Here is a 15,000-nt window from a genome sequence, read left to right on the forward strand (position 1 = left end):
CAAGGCCCATAGATATTCTGTAGACCTTGCCTTAGAATACGAAAAAGAAAAAAGTAAAGAAAATCAGTCCTCAAGCACAAGGCAGATCCTATTTCCTCTAAAGGTCAGAGGCATGACTATAGATTTCATCGTTCACAAGGCACTAGAATGTATTCTAGACTTGTATGCGAGTTTTCCGTATTTCTAAAATTACAAAAAGACACTTGATATTGATCCCATTTCAGTTTTCTTTCTTTTCATTCACAGATGCACACACATATGTAACATCACTCATCTATTTTCAGCTATCCGATCATTCCAAATATTTCCCTACTTTGCTGATATGTAGTGTCGTAATGTAAAAATTTTCAATGTACATATACATATAGAATATATGCATTTATATAATATTTTATATTTGGCGATACACATCACAATATAACGAAGTCCTTTTCATCAGATTCCAAGTGACACACAGAGCAATCGACGCTCCTGTGGTGCTTAGACACAATGAAATATTGTCTGATACAAATCAAGATCACGTGGCACTCACTCGGAATATCGAAACCACGCCCATGCGTGACTGACACATCACAATAAGAAGATACATTTTCTAACACGGAGTAGTATCGCCTAAAGTCCTATCTTGGGAGGGCGGCACCGCTGTCCTGTATGTATAGTACGGACGGATAATGAGGAACATTCGTAGAGGGCCCTGCTAGACAAGGTGACAAAGACGAAGATCACCAGGCTTGCTAAGCCGTAAGGAAGCCCTCGACACGCTGACGAAGGCGCTGGAGAACGTCGCTAGAAGTACACGGTCAGATTGGGTGTCTCTGTACTCGCGGGTTTCTGTGGCATCGGCGTTACGCTGACCTCAGGATCGAGCTCCGTCTGAAATTACACAAAGAAATGTCAGTAAAAGAATATACACATCACAGTAGCATAAAAAGTAGGAAACCCCTGGTAGGCCAAAGCCCTGTTACTTACGACAAGCCGCTTTTTTTTTTTTTTTTTTAAGGTCGACATTGGGTCGCTTTCCCGCCTGGAAAAGGCAGGGAAGAGATGTCGATTTAGGAAACTTACAATGAATAAAATGGTAGTCATCATTTCGAGTTAATTTTGTAAATCGTCCTCAGTTACACGAATATATGAGTGTTTCAGCAAAAGAATATACATATCGGACCGTACAGCGACATCACATTAAAATGGTGATCTGAGAAACTGTTACAATCTTACAAGACGACTCCCACCATTAGATGATGTTGAACAACGTCTACATTCACACGAATGATAAAGTCTGGGGTTAACCAAAAACAAAGTATATAATTCACTGGGCCATGGTGGCTTAATGGATTTAACCTGACCCTCGAGGAACACCTACCGTCGAACTGAGTTCGTCCTCCCACGAAAGTTTCTTGACTTTCTTCGGGATGGACCCGTTCGGCCACATTACTCTGGAGGGTGGCATCGTGCCTGGTGGAGGCTGGGGCGTGGGTGCCCCTAACGTAGATGTGGGCGAGGGAGGAGGTACGGGTGCCACCTTGTTCGAAGGAAGACCCCCAGGAGCTCTCGCCGTCCCGTCCACAGTGGTGCTACTGTCAGGGGAGAAAATTTGTTTAATCATTCAGTCAGTCAAATAGTTGTTGCCTTGAGTTCCCCTGACCAGAAACCATTGCTTGGATCCGCGTCAGAAGCATACTCGTAAGTAGGCCTATAATTCTACTCCGTTGGCATGCGAGAAGTTTTTGTCTCAAACATTTGGATGATTTTGGCATCCACATTTAAGAAGGTTTTTTTCCAGCAGCAGCCGAAATATAAGTAAAAGTGCCACATGGTACTAATTGAGACTCACCTTCTGGACACTATGCTTATTCTAGAAGGAGAAGGTGACGCTGCGATTCCGTTAGTTACTAACGTTGGTCCTCTAGGCCGGTGATTGTTGCTTGTGGCTGTAGGGGTTCCCGAACGGCTGTAAAAGAGAGAAAATAATTCTAACCAAAGAAGTTCGCCCAGGAAGGTAGGTAGGTGGGTAGGTAGGTAGGTAGGTAGGTAGGTAGGTAGGTAGGCGTGTGTGTGTGTGTGTGTGTGTGTGTGTGTGTGTGTGTGTGTGTGTGTGTGTGTGTGTGTGTGTGTGTGTGTGTGTGTGTGTGTGTGTGTGTGTGTGTGTGTGTGTGTGTGTGAAATTCATAAAAAATCATCCAATCAAACTTTTATTTCTTCATACCGTATTGAAGCCACCTCCTACCTTTACCCCACCCCCTTACTCACTGATCTATTTCTTCCTCGAGCCTTCCAATTTCAAGTATATCAGATTTCTGATGTCAGTAACTTTCTACCTGACGCATGTTCTATTCGTGTAGCTGTATTTCTCCATAAAACAAGTTAGGACGGCAGTTAGCAGTCGACTTAGTTCTTCGGGAGTTAGATAAACTTCCAAGTTAGAGAATTTTAGAGTCCCTATGGCTTAGTCGGTAGAGCTTCGGCCTAACTTCACGCAAGGCCTCGGTTCGAGTTCGGGGTGATTGTCGGAATTATTTGATTACATCCTCTATTCTTGGATACTACGAAAACTTTACTTTCTGACACATTAACTTTCCATTTCCTCCATGAGGAAACCCGACTACATTAACTTACCAACCCTTGAACCCCTACCTTATCTATGTTAATAGAAGTGTCATCTACGCATACTAGATTATTTAACATCTACCCTTGCAGCTTTTCCTCCAGCTTCACTTTCCTACTCATATATCTTGCGTTCACCATGGAAAACTTGCACCTCAAGCATCTACCTCGCCATATATCGAAATTAAGATATACTCTTTTATGTATAATGATGACCCACGACGCCGAGTAACTGTATTATAAGTACTAAAGTAATATTTCAAGTGCCTTCCTTATAAAAAAAGATCGAGTACATTCCCCAAATATTGGAGAAATTGATTCAATGTAAAATTTAGCATGTTTTTACTCGGTACGCAGTGTACATAAACATATTTTCTCTCTTTTTAGCAATTACAACAGATATATTGGTGTTCTATATAATTACTAAAGCCTGTAATGTGACATTTACGAAGGCATTACTTAAGCAAATGCAGCACGAGGAAAACAAACACAAAGTGGCCCCCTCCCATAACCCTGTATAAAACTTTTCTCTTCCCCTCTTTTGCTTACGGGTGATGAAAGGTTTTGAGCTCCGTGACCTGACATCTGTCGTCTAGGAAATAATAACCTAGGTTACGGGGACCGAAAAATCCCTCCTGACTTGTTCAGACCTTTCTCATCACTATCCAATACACTATAGGCTTGGCAGAGGAAACACCATGTGGGGACACAGATCACATGATTTGTGTATTTGTACTCGAGGAAGCTCCAATGAGAGAAACGTTGTACCAAAAATAAAGGTTTGGTATTCACTTGGTGTTCCCTTTGTCATGCTTTTGGCAGTTGGCCTTTCCAGACACTACGGGTCGTTTATTTACCTTTGGGAGTGCTGCGTGTCGGTCGCTGGCACAGTAGCGGCTGAGGCGTTAGTGATGAAGGACGTGACAGTCCCACTGGGGGAGGGGGGCACGGGCGTGTTGTGGGGTGGTCCCTTGTCCTCCGAGGACAGAGTACCACCATTCGCTAGCGGGTTGCGCAGGTACCGTTGGCTCCCCTGCGCAGAATTAGTACTCCGGGCACTCGATCTCACTGAAACTAAAAACAGGTCAAAAGTCACAAGGTGTTCAAAACTGGTGTATGGCGTACGTCATGACAGCGGACAACAGATTCATGGGTTGAAGTTAGTTCATAAAAGAGCTCAACAAATTTGATAGATGGGTCTCAAAAAGGGTAATGGGTAGTTCTCAGCAATTAAAGTAGTCGGGACTCAATAAAGGCCAGAGGGGAGGAAAAGGGTCTAAACAAAGGTCGAGCGGATGAGATGGTCTTATCAAGGGTCGACGGTGGAGGGTTCTCAATGAGGGTTAGGGTGAGCCTCAACATGGGTGGAACGCAGATCCCAATACTTGTAAAGACGGCTATACTTTAGACGTCAGCCTAGAATTCTTTACATGAAGGCAGCATCTTATCTCCCCTTCTTTTTTCACCTCGGAGATACTTACTCATATCACACGGGCTTAAACAAAGTCCGTGGGAATGACATTTCACTCATTAAAAAATAAATAAATAAATAAATAAAGATAAATAAATAAATAAAATTAAATATAAAACTTACTCATACTCCCTCGGATGTTGTTGTTGTTACTGCTCACGTTGTTGTTGTTTTCCGTGGCGGAGTCATAGCAAGGAGTTTCCACGCTGGTCATACTGCTCGATACGCCGTTGGGAATTCCGTTGGCGACACCGTTAGGAATATTTCCGTTGGGAACAGATCCGTTGGGAACAGATCCATTAGGGACTCCGTTAGGGATGCCGTTGGCCACCCCATTGACAACTCCGTTAGGAACTGGGCTAGATATGCTCGGTCTTCCGTTCCCTTGCATCTGCAGGAAAGTAGAATATATATCCACATTTTTTTAATACTCATCATTATCTAAGGATCATTACGGAGCCAGATGAAATCATCGGACTTCAACTAGACTAAGACAACAAGTGCCCCCCGAAAAGATAATCATTGCTTCATTCAGACAAGGCTACTTTCTTCATCCCCTTGGAACCCATCGATACCGAAGAGGTTGATAATAAATGTAGAGGGTTTATTCATTCGTGAATTAAAACTATATACTAAGACTGTCAACCAGAAAATCTCCAGGAATTTCCTCAACTGTACATGATACCTAGTAGGTGACATCTTCACTCACCTGATGGTTGAGGGACGAGAGGGAGTCCAGTTTGGTGTGTGGAATCCCGTTGGGTGACACGATCTGACTCATCTTTGTCGGGAGCGCCGCGTTGTGGTCGTCGCGGTACTTCTTGCTGCAAGGTTCGTAAGACGCGTTAAGAGGAAGATCCAAGGGAATTTCATGAGCCGCTGTGCGAAACGCTTTTCGAATCGCAAAGAAGTCGTCCGGACAGTTGATGTAGGTGTTTGGTGTTTTAAGTTCGATGTTGTGTTAGTTAGGCAGTTAATCAAAGGAAGGACGTATCGTTAACGCTCACCAGATGATTGGGCACCCTCTTCCTTCCATTTCCTAGATCAATTCGCTAATGTGACGTATTCAACAAATGTTTGGCTCACTAATCCCTGGCGACCTTAGCCTAAGCGCAAAAAGAGACGTAGGCAACACAGGCGACGTAGGACTGAGCAAAGGCAGACTTCCTGTTGCTGAACTGAAACACAGTTTGAACTTCTCATTCATTTGAAATGCTGAGGTAGTACATCTAGAGGCATTTCAAGTGATAGAGAAGTTCTGCCTTTGCTCTGTGCTGCGTCGCCTGCGTCACCTGTGTCGCCTGCGTCACCTGCATCGCCTGCGTCACCTGTGTCGCCTGCGTCACCTGCGTTGCCAGCGTCACCTGCGTTGCCTGCGTCACCTGTGTCGCCTGCGTCACCTCCGTCACCTGCGTCGCCTGCGTCACCTGTGTCGCCTGCATCACCTGCGTCGCCTGCGTTTCAATTTGCACTTAGGCTTATTTGAATAACTACGAACTGAAGAGATTCGGGACGAAAAGTGGGTCTCGGTCGTTCGAGCCCCTTTTTGCCCCAGATTTGATCCACGACCCGAATAAAATCGTCTCATAGTAACAAGAATAAAATCTGCGGAAGACATCATGGTAGCAAAGTAGATGAACTGTAATCCTGTACCCAATTTATTAACACATATGAGTTTAAAACTAACCTTCCAACGCCCAGGGTATACAAATATAACCTGTACAGAAATTTCTGGTATTGTTCAGAACATTGAAAGTGGGGCTCACTGAGGCTTCATAGGAAGGACACGCCTTGCTGATCATTACGATGATTAAGTATTTTATTGGAAGAAGGATGTCCAAAGATCTAACGAGTTTAATGAAAGAGTCGTAGATTTAACCAAAGGTTAGATTGAAAATAAGGTCTGGGGTGAGAGTTATAAGTGCGTTTAAAACTTATTTACTCCCTGCTTGTCATGAACATCTTCAGCATAGTGACGTACTTTACTGTCTTTATTCCGGATGAGGGCAAGCAAACTTTGGGGATGAAGGAGGGGGTCTCGATCTATCGAGGTCTCTTTCAGGACAAAGTCCAACGTCCCTCACCCTCTTCAGCTACATAAAATCGTTTGTTCTTAGCCTGAACAATGACCGTTAACTACGTCACCATTTTGAGAAGGTTCTAATGGCGAGAGAAGGCTGGATGTTGAACATCAAGGTTTTATCGGCCGAATGGATTGACTTCACGGCTGAATAAAATCCCCTGGCGACAACAAGGACACTTAGTGGTGAAGTATTAGACCGAGATAGAATCAACTTCTGTGACACAAATTCTATTACGTTTCACCTTTGAGCCATTTTGCCCAATTCAAGGGTCTTACTCTGGCTGGCGTCACGCAATTGTATCCATACTGGAGAACCTCTCTTTGCTGAGAGACTCTTAAAAGTTCTATTCTGGTTGTCGCTCAGTGATTTTATCCAGCCAATGGCAACCAGCAGTCAAAGGGTTAAAACCCATCTAGGTTAATCCTTTCACTGCCGGAAACGACCTATGATCTTTATTCCTAGCCGTGCTTTTACTCAGTCGTGGGAAAATTGCATTCAAAGAGTTCAGGGTTAGTAACTTTCTTCTAAAGACATTACCAGAGCGTGCCATCCCAACCACTACTGACTGGCACCCCAGAATCTGGGTTGACCCTGCAAGCAAAGGAGAGGTCTTCCTGTTTTTTTGTTTTCAAAAATAAAAGAAAAAAAAGAGGGAGAAATGTTGGTCAAAGTTAACGTCATAGGTCACCTCAGGTCTCCATGCACCAACCGTAATACAATGCAGCGCTCTGTACTGTATTCCTGCGGATACCCGAATGTGATCCAACGATAAATCAAAACTCTGCAAAGACGGCTTTCACAGTGATTCCATTAACATTTTGTACCAAAAAAAAAAAAATAATAATAATAATAATAATAATAATGATAATAATAATAATAATAATAATAATAATTGTAGGGAAATACTTGCATACACATATCAATTATTACTCAACAACAAATTATATATATTCGCATCGTTCCTGTGTCCGCAAGAATAGTACTATTTACTGCATGGTATTACAAACAGTTACATACACAACACTGGGAGCGCGTTTCTTCATGGGCAGATCCACGGGAGGGCCGCCCGGGGTCCGTTGCCGTCTGCTGTTGGGCCCGCAGATTTTGGGTTAGAGAAACTGGAGGCGACAGTCCTTAAAAATGCCCAATTCACCCCTTTGCGTAGTCAAGGGTAGAGTTTGTAATGTAATACTCCTAAAGATATATGTACTGCCAGGTGCTAACATAGATTTACTGGTGCATACAATGCAATAGAGCGTGGTGATGCTGTGGGTGAAAAGTCTGTCTATGAGAATGACACCATACCATTGATAGTTGTTGAACCACCATTTTTCCAGCATCCTATTCAGTGTTCAAGGCTCCATCCTTACGTTCCTGTTCACCCTTTTCATTGAACTTGATGAATATGGTCCGCTCTTTACCCATTCCCTACTGAGATGTCATTAGGAAAAAGCTGAGTATGGCGGTAACCAATCGCTCTCTCCATATAGTCTCCCACCCTTCTTGCCACTCGGCAACGGCGGGCACCAGAGGTTCTCTATAGACAAGTGTCGTAATTGAATAAAGGAGCTTAATCAAAGTGGTCCTGCTGATTCCGCTGATTTCGACTTCACCGTAACCACAACCATTTCAACACGACTATAACTGGATGCATACTTCTCACTAAACACACAGACCTAACAACTTGCTTTAAGTATCTCAGTAAGGTGCAGAGGACGCTATCGTCTCCCTGGGAAACAGGCCGGTCCTGCAGGGGGCCAATCTATTCTAAAATCGTGATCCCACCTCTTCAGTTCTTCTTCCTTGTCTTGTCTCTTCTCTATACCTTTCTCCACTTGTGCCATCACCTCCTCCTCCACAAACTCCACCTTTGTTACCACCTCTATGACCACTACAATATCTGCCACCACCTCTAACACCAACTGAAGACACTTACACTGATCCCATGTTGCTTAGCTTCGTTGGCAGAGCTGCGTTGGCATCGTCGTCCGTCTTGCTGTTGGCAGAGATGTTGACAATTTTATTGACGGAGCTAGATGTGCAACACGTGTGTGCGTATGTGCACGCCTCCGCACGTTGACATGAAGTGTACACAGAGTTTGTGTGCGCTCGAGGGGATTTTCTGCGTATGTCATCGTATATACACAAAGTCTTAAGCTCACAAAGTCTGTCCACATTTGCTGGAACTGTGGTCGGAGTCTCACATGTTTTGTGATTGGGGTATCCGGACAAGGCGACTTGACGTCACTCGTGAGCCATACCTCCCGCGCGTGGACAGACTCCGTGCGCTGGACTTTGCGTCCATGTACCGGTAGGATGTAAATTCGGATGCACTGCCGCGGACACCAGAACCTGACATATGATACATCGGAAGAAATAAACCTTTCGCCATTGAATATTCGACATATTTATGCACATAGTATGATATCTTTTGACAGTAGTGATTTATGTATGGCAAAACTAGATAAATAAAAGATCCATATAGTTCTGATATCATAGGCCAGGTTCAGTTGTACGCAACAGTACTAACGAAAGCACCAAGATACTGCGTGCTGGTGATGTGAAAACAGGTGCATTCAGATATCTGTACGTGCTAGTGTACACCAGAAGTACCTTAAGACCAGGACCTGAGAAAGTAGAGACTGCAACATATCGAGGACTTCCATTCATTGCTCAGATCGCGCGATTTCAGAAATCGTCGAGGATCCTGAAACTGCCCAGATACAGTACAGTATCTACAGAGACTTGCTCGAGTGACTGTACACATTTTTCCCTCCACCTGAGTTCCCGCTGTTCTCTTCTTTCTTCTTTTTTGCTGACTTTCTGCGTAAGGTCATACATATGTGCATGTGTACATATTCGTGTACGTATGCAATGAGGCATGCAAGTCTTCGTGCACAGTATATACAGACTAATGTGCACATGTATCTTCTGCGTGTGTGTATATGGCCGTGCATAATACGTGTACTTATAAGTGGAGTCTTGTTCATAAGGTTTCAATTTTTTTGACACGTCTGTTGCCAGACTGTTTTATTCAGCTAAAGGAGAACTCCCACCGTAGTGAAAAAAGTAATAGATTTGTGATTTTTCAATGCAAATATGCTATTTGTTGTTTATTATTTCTGTATGATTTTTTCTGTAAAAGAAATCGTATGAAGTGAACACTATACAGAAATGTGTCATAATACTCCAACAAGAAACGTCATTTTAGCATTCTGGAAGACCATATATCCCCTTTGAGTGGTATAAAATCGCCTGAAGTTAGTCAGAATAAAATATCTGAAAGTGGCACAGGATCTTGCAAAGTTAGAGGGCTCCTGAATACAAGATTTTTATCAAAGTCAAGAAATAAGAAATTGAAAAGGTCTTGTGATACAGTTGTGATACAGGACTTGCAACAAAAGTCGCCGGTGACTGTGACAAGTACTAGAATAAATATATATATATATATATATGTATATATATATTCGAAGCTCACACTCGAAGACGCTTAGCAGTGCCCGAGGTTGTGACTTTTGCCCAATGTGCTCAGACTTTCAGGGTACAGGCAGAAGTCTTCGACGATGGCTGTCGGATTCGAACGCGGGTGTACGATCACTGCTGAGACCAACCCGCCATTCGGATTACAAAGAAAGAGACGATTCGCTTCACTGTTGTCTCGATTTTCTCTGACCAGAAACCCACAGCCCTATATCATCCGGCAACGGTTTCCAGACCCACTTACGAGTATAGATCTCTCAAAGAAGACATATTCATATTATACCACCGGCTATTAAGGAAGAGGTGGAGGAGGGGGAGGAGAAAGTGGAAGAGAAGGAGGAAGAAGAGGGGGAGGAGGAAGAAACAGAGGAGAAAGAAAATGGTGGTAATAATGGAGGAGTAGGAGATAACGGGGGAGGACATGAGGAGAGCTGACATCATTTTTGTTTTCTCTCCCTATGTCAAACATTGGTGAAAAATAAAGGAAGGTGTGTATGATAGGTATTTGGCCTCGGGCCGGAGATCGGGTACCGACCTTTAGGGGCTACACCTCCAAGCATAGGTGAGGTTCTTAATTGTACCCGTGATGAAGATGCCATTTATGTTTACAGCTTCGCCAAGCTGTTTACAAAGAATAAATTGTCACGTGGCGTTTTCTGTGTTTCTATATACACCAGTGTGCGGCAGATATAGTAAAAACACATAGATAAAAGGTTGCTACCACTACATCCATCACCATCAACATCACTATCACAATCGTCAACGTCACCACATAACCAGTTCCATCACCATCAGCACAATCACCACCGTTACTAACACCCCCGTCACGATCACCACCACCACTATAACCACCATAACCACCACCACTACCCTAATCTACCTTGACACCAACACCATCGCACTGAAACTGTTTATTTTAACTTGGCAGAAATCTATCAAGAACAGGCATTATCTTTGCTCCTGGAGTAATATCTATGATAATATATATATTGATATGAAATGTATTCGGCTAGAAGAGACTCCCACTCTCCAAAAAGAACTACGAACAAAGTTTCTGCCAGGTTAGAATACATAGGGATAAACACGAGAACCGGGCTATGTGTTCAGTAACCTATCCAACTTAGCTTAGGTGCAGTTGTCAAAAAAGTATCTTTGCCCCCAAGGTGCGACGGAGGAAGAATGAGCGAGGTTTTCTTGGTGCGCTCTCAAATGGCCCAAGTGCATTTTGCAATGCGCAGTTAGTCTCAAAAGTGCTCCCAAAGCTCTTGAATTCAGGTACGCTAATACAACCTCCAGATACGTTGTATTGATTGAATTTTACTGCTGTATTAATGTGCCTTAGAAGGGGAATGCCTGTCGAACAGGAAAGGGAGGGGGCAAGAGAGGTAAGAATGAATGGGGAGTGGTTATAAATGGGTGATGAATTAATATGACCCGACCGAATTCTTACTGTCTTCTCTGTAAATTCTTGAGTGGATTAGATTAGAGGGAAGGGGAAGGGTCACCATGTAATGAAGAAATGAGGGTAAACCAGCTTCGGCTGTTGGATCCTGCTGTGGAGGTTCTGTGTCCTGCTGGATTGCTTCTGACCCGATCAGTGGGCGGGAGACAAAGAGGACCTTTTGTCCATAAGGAGACATATGGGTGTTGGACTCTTGTGGGGTGGATAAAAGGTGGGTTCATGTCTATGTTGGTCACCCCACTTATAAGGGGGAAAGGGACTTTTGGTATATGGTATGCATTATCGGAATTCAAATGACGAAAGACAACTGATGTGATATAAGCAGCATAACTGGAGCCACCCTTCGTGTCAGAATTGCCGGCGTTGACTGTATTGGTAGCCACTGTCTTTCGCACAACTGAGGGCAAGGATACTTTTTTGACGTATGTGTGTGTCGTCACTAGTGTCATGTTCCGTGTAAGTCCTTTCGTCTGCGTTGACACTGGGGAACAGGTTGGTTACATTTGTGCATAGCTGGCTGTTGGTAAAGTCTCAATATAAAATAATATCGAATACAAAACCATGATACACATACCAATAACATCATTATAATCATGAAACGTCTCAAGAGAATCTGATAATAATAAGACTCACGTTATAGCAATATATTCGTCTAAACTGCGTTTGATTGGCTGCTGCATGGCTCGTTCGAGTTCGATAGCCAATCAGGCACAGTTACGATGAAGATATCATAATGTGAGGTTTATTAATGACAGAGTCCCTGAGACGAAGCACAAACAAAATAGTATAGAATAGATAGATTTTCAGTAAAAATGAACTTATAAATTGTCACATGAGCAAAGTTCTTGTAACCCCTTTGCTAGAGTCACGTCACCTAAACTAGATTAAGTTATCTGGCTCCAGACGTAATAGAACCACAAAATATGTTCTCATATGGAAACAATTAACTATGGTAGTTTTAATCCCTTGACTACGGAGCCATTACTCGAGACGAGGACAATCGTCTGACGTCAGCCAATATAAAATTTCTAGAGGAAATCACCAGCGAAGGGGTTTAATGGATTCTGGGGAGGGTATGAGTCATTCAACTTAAACATTAACTAACATCCTAAGTAATACCCTTAACACAGTAATGTGCTTTATACATTTTGTTCTGTCAGAGTCCAGACGATTTTATCCATCTGAGAATTGACGTCTCCCCATTTGCCCTGAGTTCGTCATCTCTGAACTGACATCTCTGAAGTGACAGAGCAAAATACTACAAAATCACGTCACTGTGATGAGAGGTCTAATACAAAGGAGTACCAATGTCTTCCTTAAACACCTGCTTCGAAAGGGTTGGCAGGCCTGGTAGGAAACGTCGGGTACTCGTATTGCCACCCACGACTACTTACTTCTTGTGGATGTAGATGGCGAGGCAGATAATGACAAAAACGAAGACGCCGAGGAGAGCGCCGAAGATGACCATCAGGAGGAAGGAGGAGGACGCTGTCAACGGGGAGGATCGGACCAGACCGGCTGGGAACCGGACGGTGACGGGGACGGAGGCCTGGAGGCGGGAAGGGTCAGGATTAGGCCATAAGGATCAAGTCTCTAGCATTTGCTCGAAAGGAGTAGCCCTACCTCGGCCACGGATTTTGAACTTGTTTTTTTTTTATTATTATTATTCATTCATTTGTTTATCTGTGTATTCATTCACATTTATTTAATTTCTTATTCAGATTTTTTTTTGCTAATCTGCGTTGACAAGGTTAATAATAGGGTAATAGCGTATCTAGTGTAAATATGCAGTAACAAAATACCAAAGTACCTTTACTCCCGGGCTGTACGACCCATGTGTGACCCCCTAAGAGGACCTACCTGACGAGGAGGGACACCGGAATCCTTGGCCACGACTACAATATGCGCCTCCGTTGTGTTCAATCGAGTGACGTCGCGTATGAGCAGCTCCCCTTTGGAGGTGACAGTGAAAGCCCTATGGAGGAAGAGTGTCAGAGGTTAATCCCGACAATATTTTACTGAATTAAAGGGTGACCCATAACTGAATGTATTAAATGCAAACAGATTAATTCCAGCCATAAGATAACATTTTATGTACACTGTATATATGTGCAAAGTATACATATGTACACACACACACACACACACACACACACACACACACACACACACACACACATATATATATATATATATATATATATATATATATAATATATATATATATATATATATATATATGTGTGTGTGTGTGGGTGTGTGTGTGTGTGTGTGTGTGTGTGTGTGTGTGTGTGTGTGTGTGTGTGTGTGTGTGTGTGTGTGTGTGTGTGTGTGTGTGTGTGTGTGTGTGTGTGTGTGTGTGTGTGTGTTTATATTCTTTACAGTATACGTATATATTTTTCACCTGGCATCCTGTCCTCCTAGGCTGAACGATATGACGTCGCCGCGGTCCCCGTCAGCGACCTCGACGGAGCCGACCGAGTCCCCGTTGGTCAGTTTGGGGCCCGACACGAAGAACTCGTATTGCGGGTACCGGAACCGAGGGTCCCAGTCGTTCACGTTGAGAACAGTCACCCGGAGAGTCGCCGTGTCACTCTGAAGACAGCGAAGAGAGGGACAAATGTAGTTCATCTCGAACGAAGTAGTAGGTCAAGTTTTATATGTTTAGTCTCTTTTCTAAGGTGACACCAATTGGAGAATCTATTTAGGCTAATGCTGAGGGACAAATACAGTTCATCTCGAGCGAAGTAATAGTTCAAGTCTTATTTGTTTAGTCTCTTTTCTAAGGTGACACTAGTTAGATAATCTATTCAGGCTAATGCTGGACGATCTTACTCAGACTCAGGACCGACCAGATGAGGTCTCCTTCAATCGAGGCCAGCCACCTCACCCGAATAACATCGTCTGACAGTTGCCAGAACAAAAGGCTTGAACGGCGTCACCGCAGAAAAAGGTCAAGACCTTCGAGACGGTAACTGCCTTGTGCGCTCAGTTCCGGCACAGTGGCCTACAGTACTGATTTTGTGAATACTCAGAACAGATATCTTTACGCTACTGAGGGTGTTACGCAGCCTCTAGATCAGCGTTTCTCAACCTTTTTTCCACTACGTAACCTTCAAAATAAATTGCATGTCTCAAGGAACCCCTGCGCAAAAAAAAAAGAAAAAAAAAAAAAAAAATCCACATATACTATATCTTTTTCATTTTATTTTCATCGTAATAATAGGTTAGATAGGATGATGTCTATATTACATTATTACAATAACCAAGAATATGTCGTGCGTGTTTCATTATATTACGTTTATGAAATTAAATAAAAAATCAAAAGTGCATTAGCTTATCTCACTTGTTCTCGCAGAACCCTTAGGGATCTTTTGCGGAACCTTAGGGTTCCGGGGAACCCTGGTTGAAAAACGCTGCTCTAGACTAAAGCCCCTGTCACACATCCACAACTCAAAGTTCGAATCTCTAAATGTCAAATCACCTTTGCGTCATACACTGAGAAGATGAATGACGAACTAGAGAAGTTGAACCTATACGAATATTAAACATATTGTGGAAGGAATGCCCGTAGGGAATTAAGAACACTGTAAGCGAAGTTGTTTTACAGCTTTTCAAATTCACATTTGACGAGAATCTTGAACGTGTGACGGGGGTCCCTTCGATAACCTACATAAAATCACCTGTCCTCAGCCGAAAAATAAAAATTAATACAAAAACATGCACCACCAAGTTCAAGGCATGATCGTATGCTACGATAAATGATAATACGCAGATAGATATGGAAGAGTTCACTGCTTCACATAAATAAAATTCCAACAAAGAGAGCACAGATGGCAACGTAGGCAGCAGATACTGAACGCCTAAGCATGACAAAGTGTCTGAAGAGGTAAAAAAAA

The 15,000-nt window shown here is 43.1% G+C and overlaps 1 protein-coding gene across 2 annotated transcripts in view; it reads right to left on the bottom strand.

Moving 5' to 3' along the window:
• The window catches only part of Cad96Cb (protocadherin Fat 4-like Cad96Ca), a 303,538-nt gene that overhangs the window by 2,773 nt on the left and 285,765 nt on the right, over nt 1-15,000 (bottom strand). The window contains exons 14-22 of one of the 2 annotated variants that reach the window (XM_076176559.1): nt 13,506-13,696; nt 12,962-13,076; nt 12,496-12,650; nt 4,785-4,899; nt 4,199-4,466; nt 3,462-3,678; nt 1,835-1,951; nt 1,364-1,574; nt 1-873 (exon numbers count right to left, since the gene is read on the bottom strand). The exon at nt 1-873 is cut by the window's left edge and continues 2,773 nt beyond it. In XM_076176559.1, coding sequence (XP_076032674.1) covers nt 787-873; nt 1,364-1,574; nt 1,835-1,951; nt 3,462-3,678; nt 4,199-4,466; nt 4,785-4,899; nt 12,496-12,650; nt 12,962-13,076; nt 13,506-13,696 — 1,476 coding nt within the window. In that variant the 3' untranslated portion in view covers nt 1-786. Of the gene's footprint in view, nt 874-1,363; nt 1,578-1,834; nt 1,952-3,461; nt 3,679-4,198; nt 4,467-4,784; nt 4,900-12,495; nt 12,651-12,961; nt 13,077-13,505; nt 13,697-15,000 lie in introns of both variants that reach the window. The other variant, XM_076176558.1, reaches the window with a different exon arrangement.

This window comes from Oratosquilla oratoria, chromosome 39 (assembly GCF_046742065.1).
Source record: "Oratosquilla oratoria isolate Oo_2021 chromosome 39, ASM4674206v1, whole genome shotgun sequence".
Classification (NCBI taxonomy): domain Eukaryota; kingdom Metazoa; phylum Arthropoda; class Malacostraca; order Stomatopoda; family Squillidae; genus Oratosquilla; species Oratosquilla oratoria.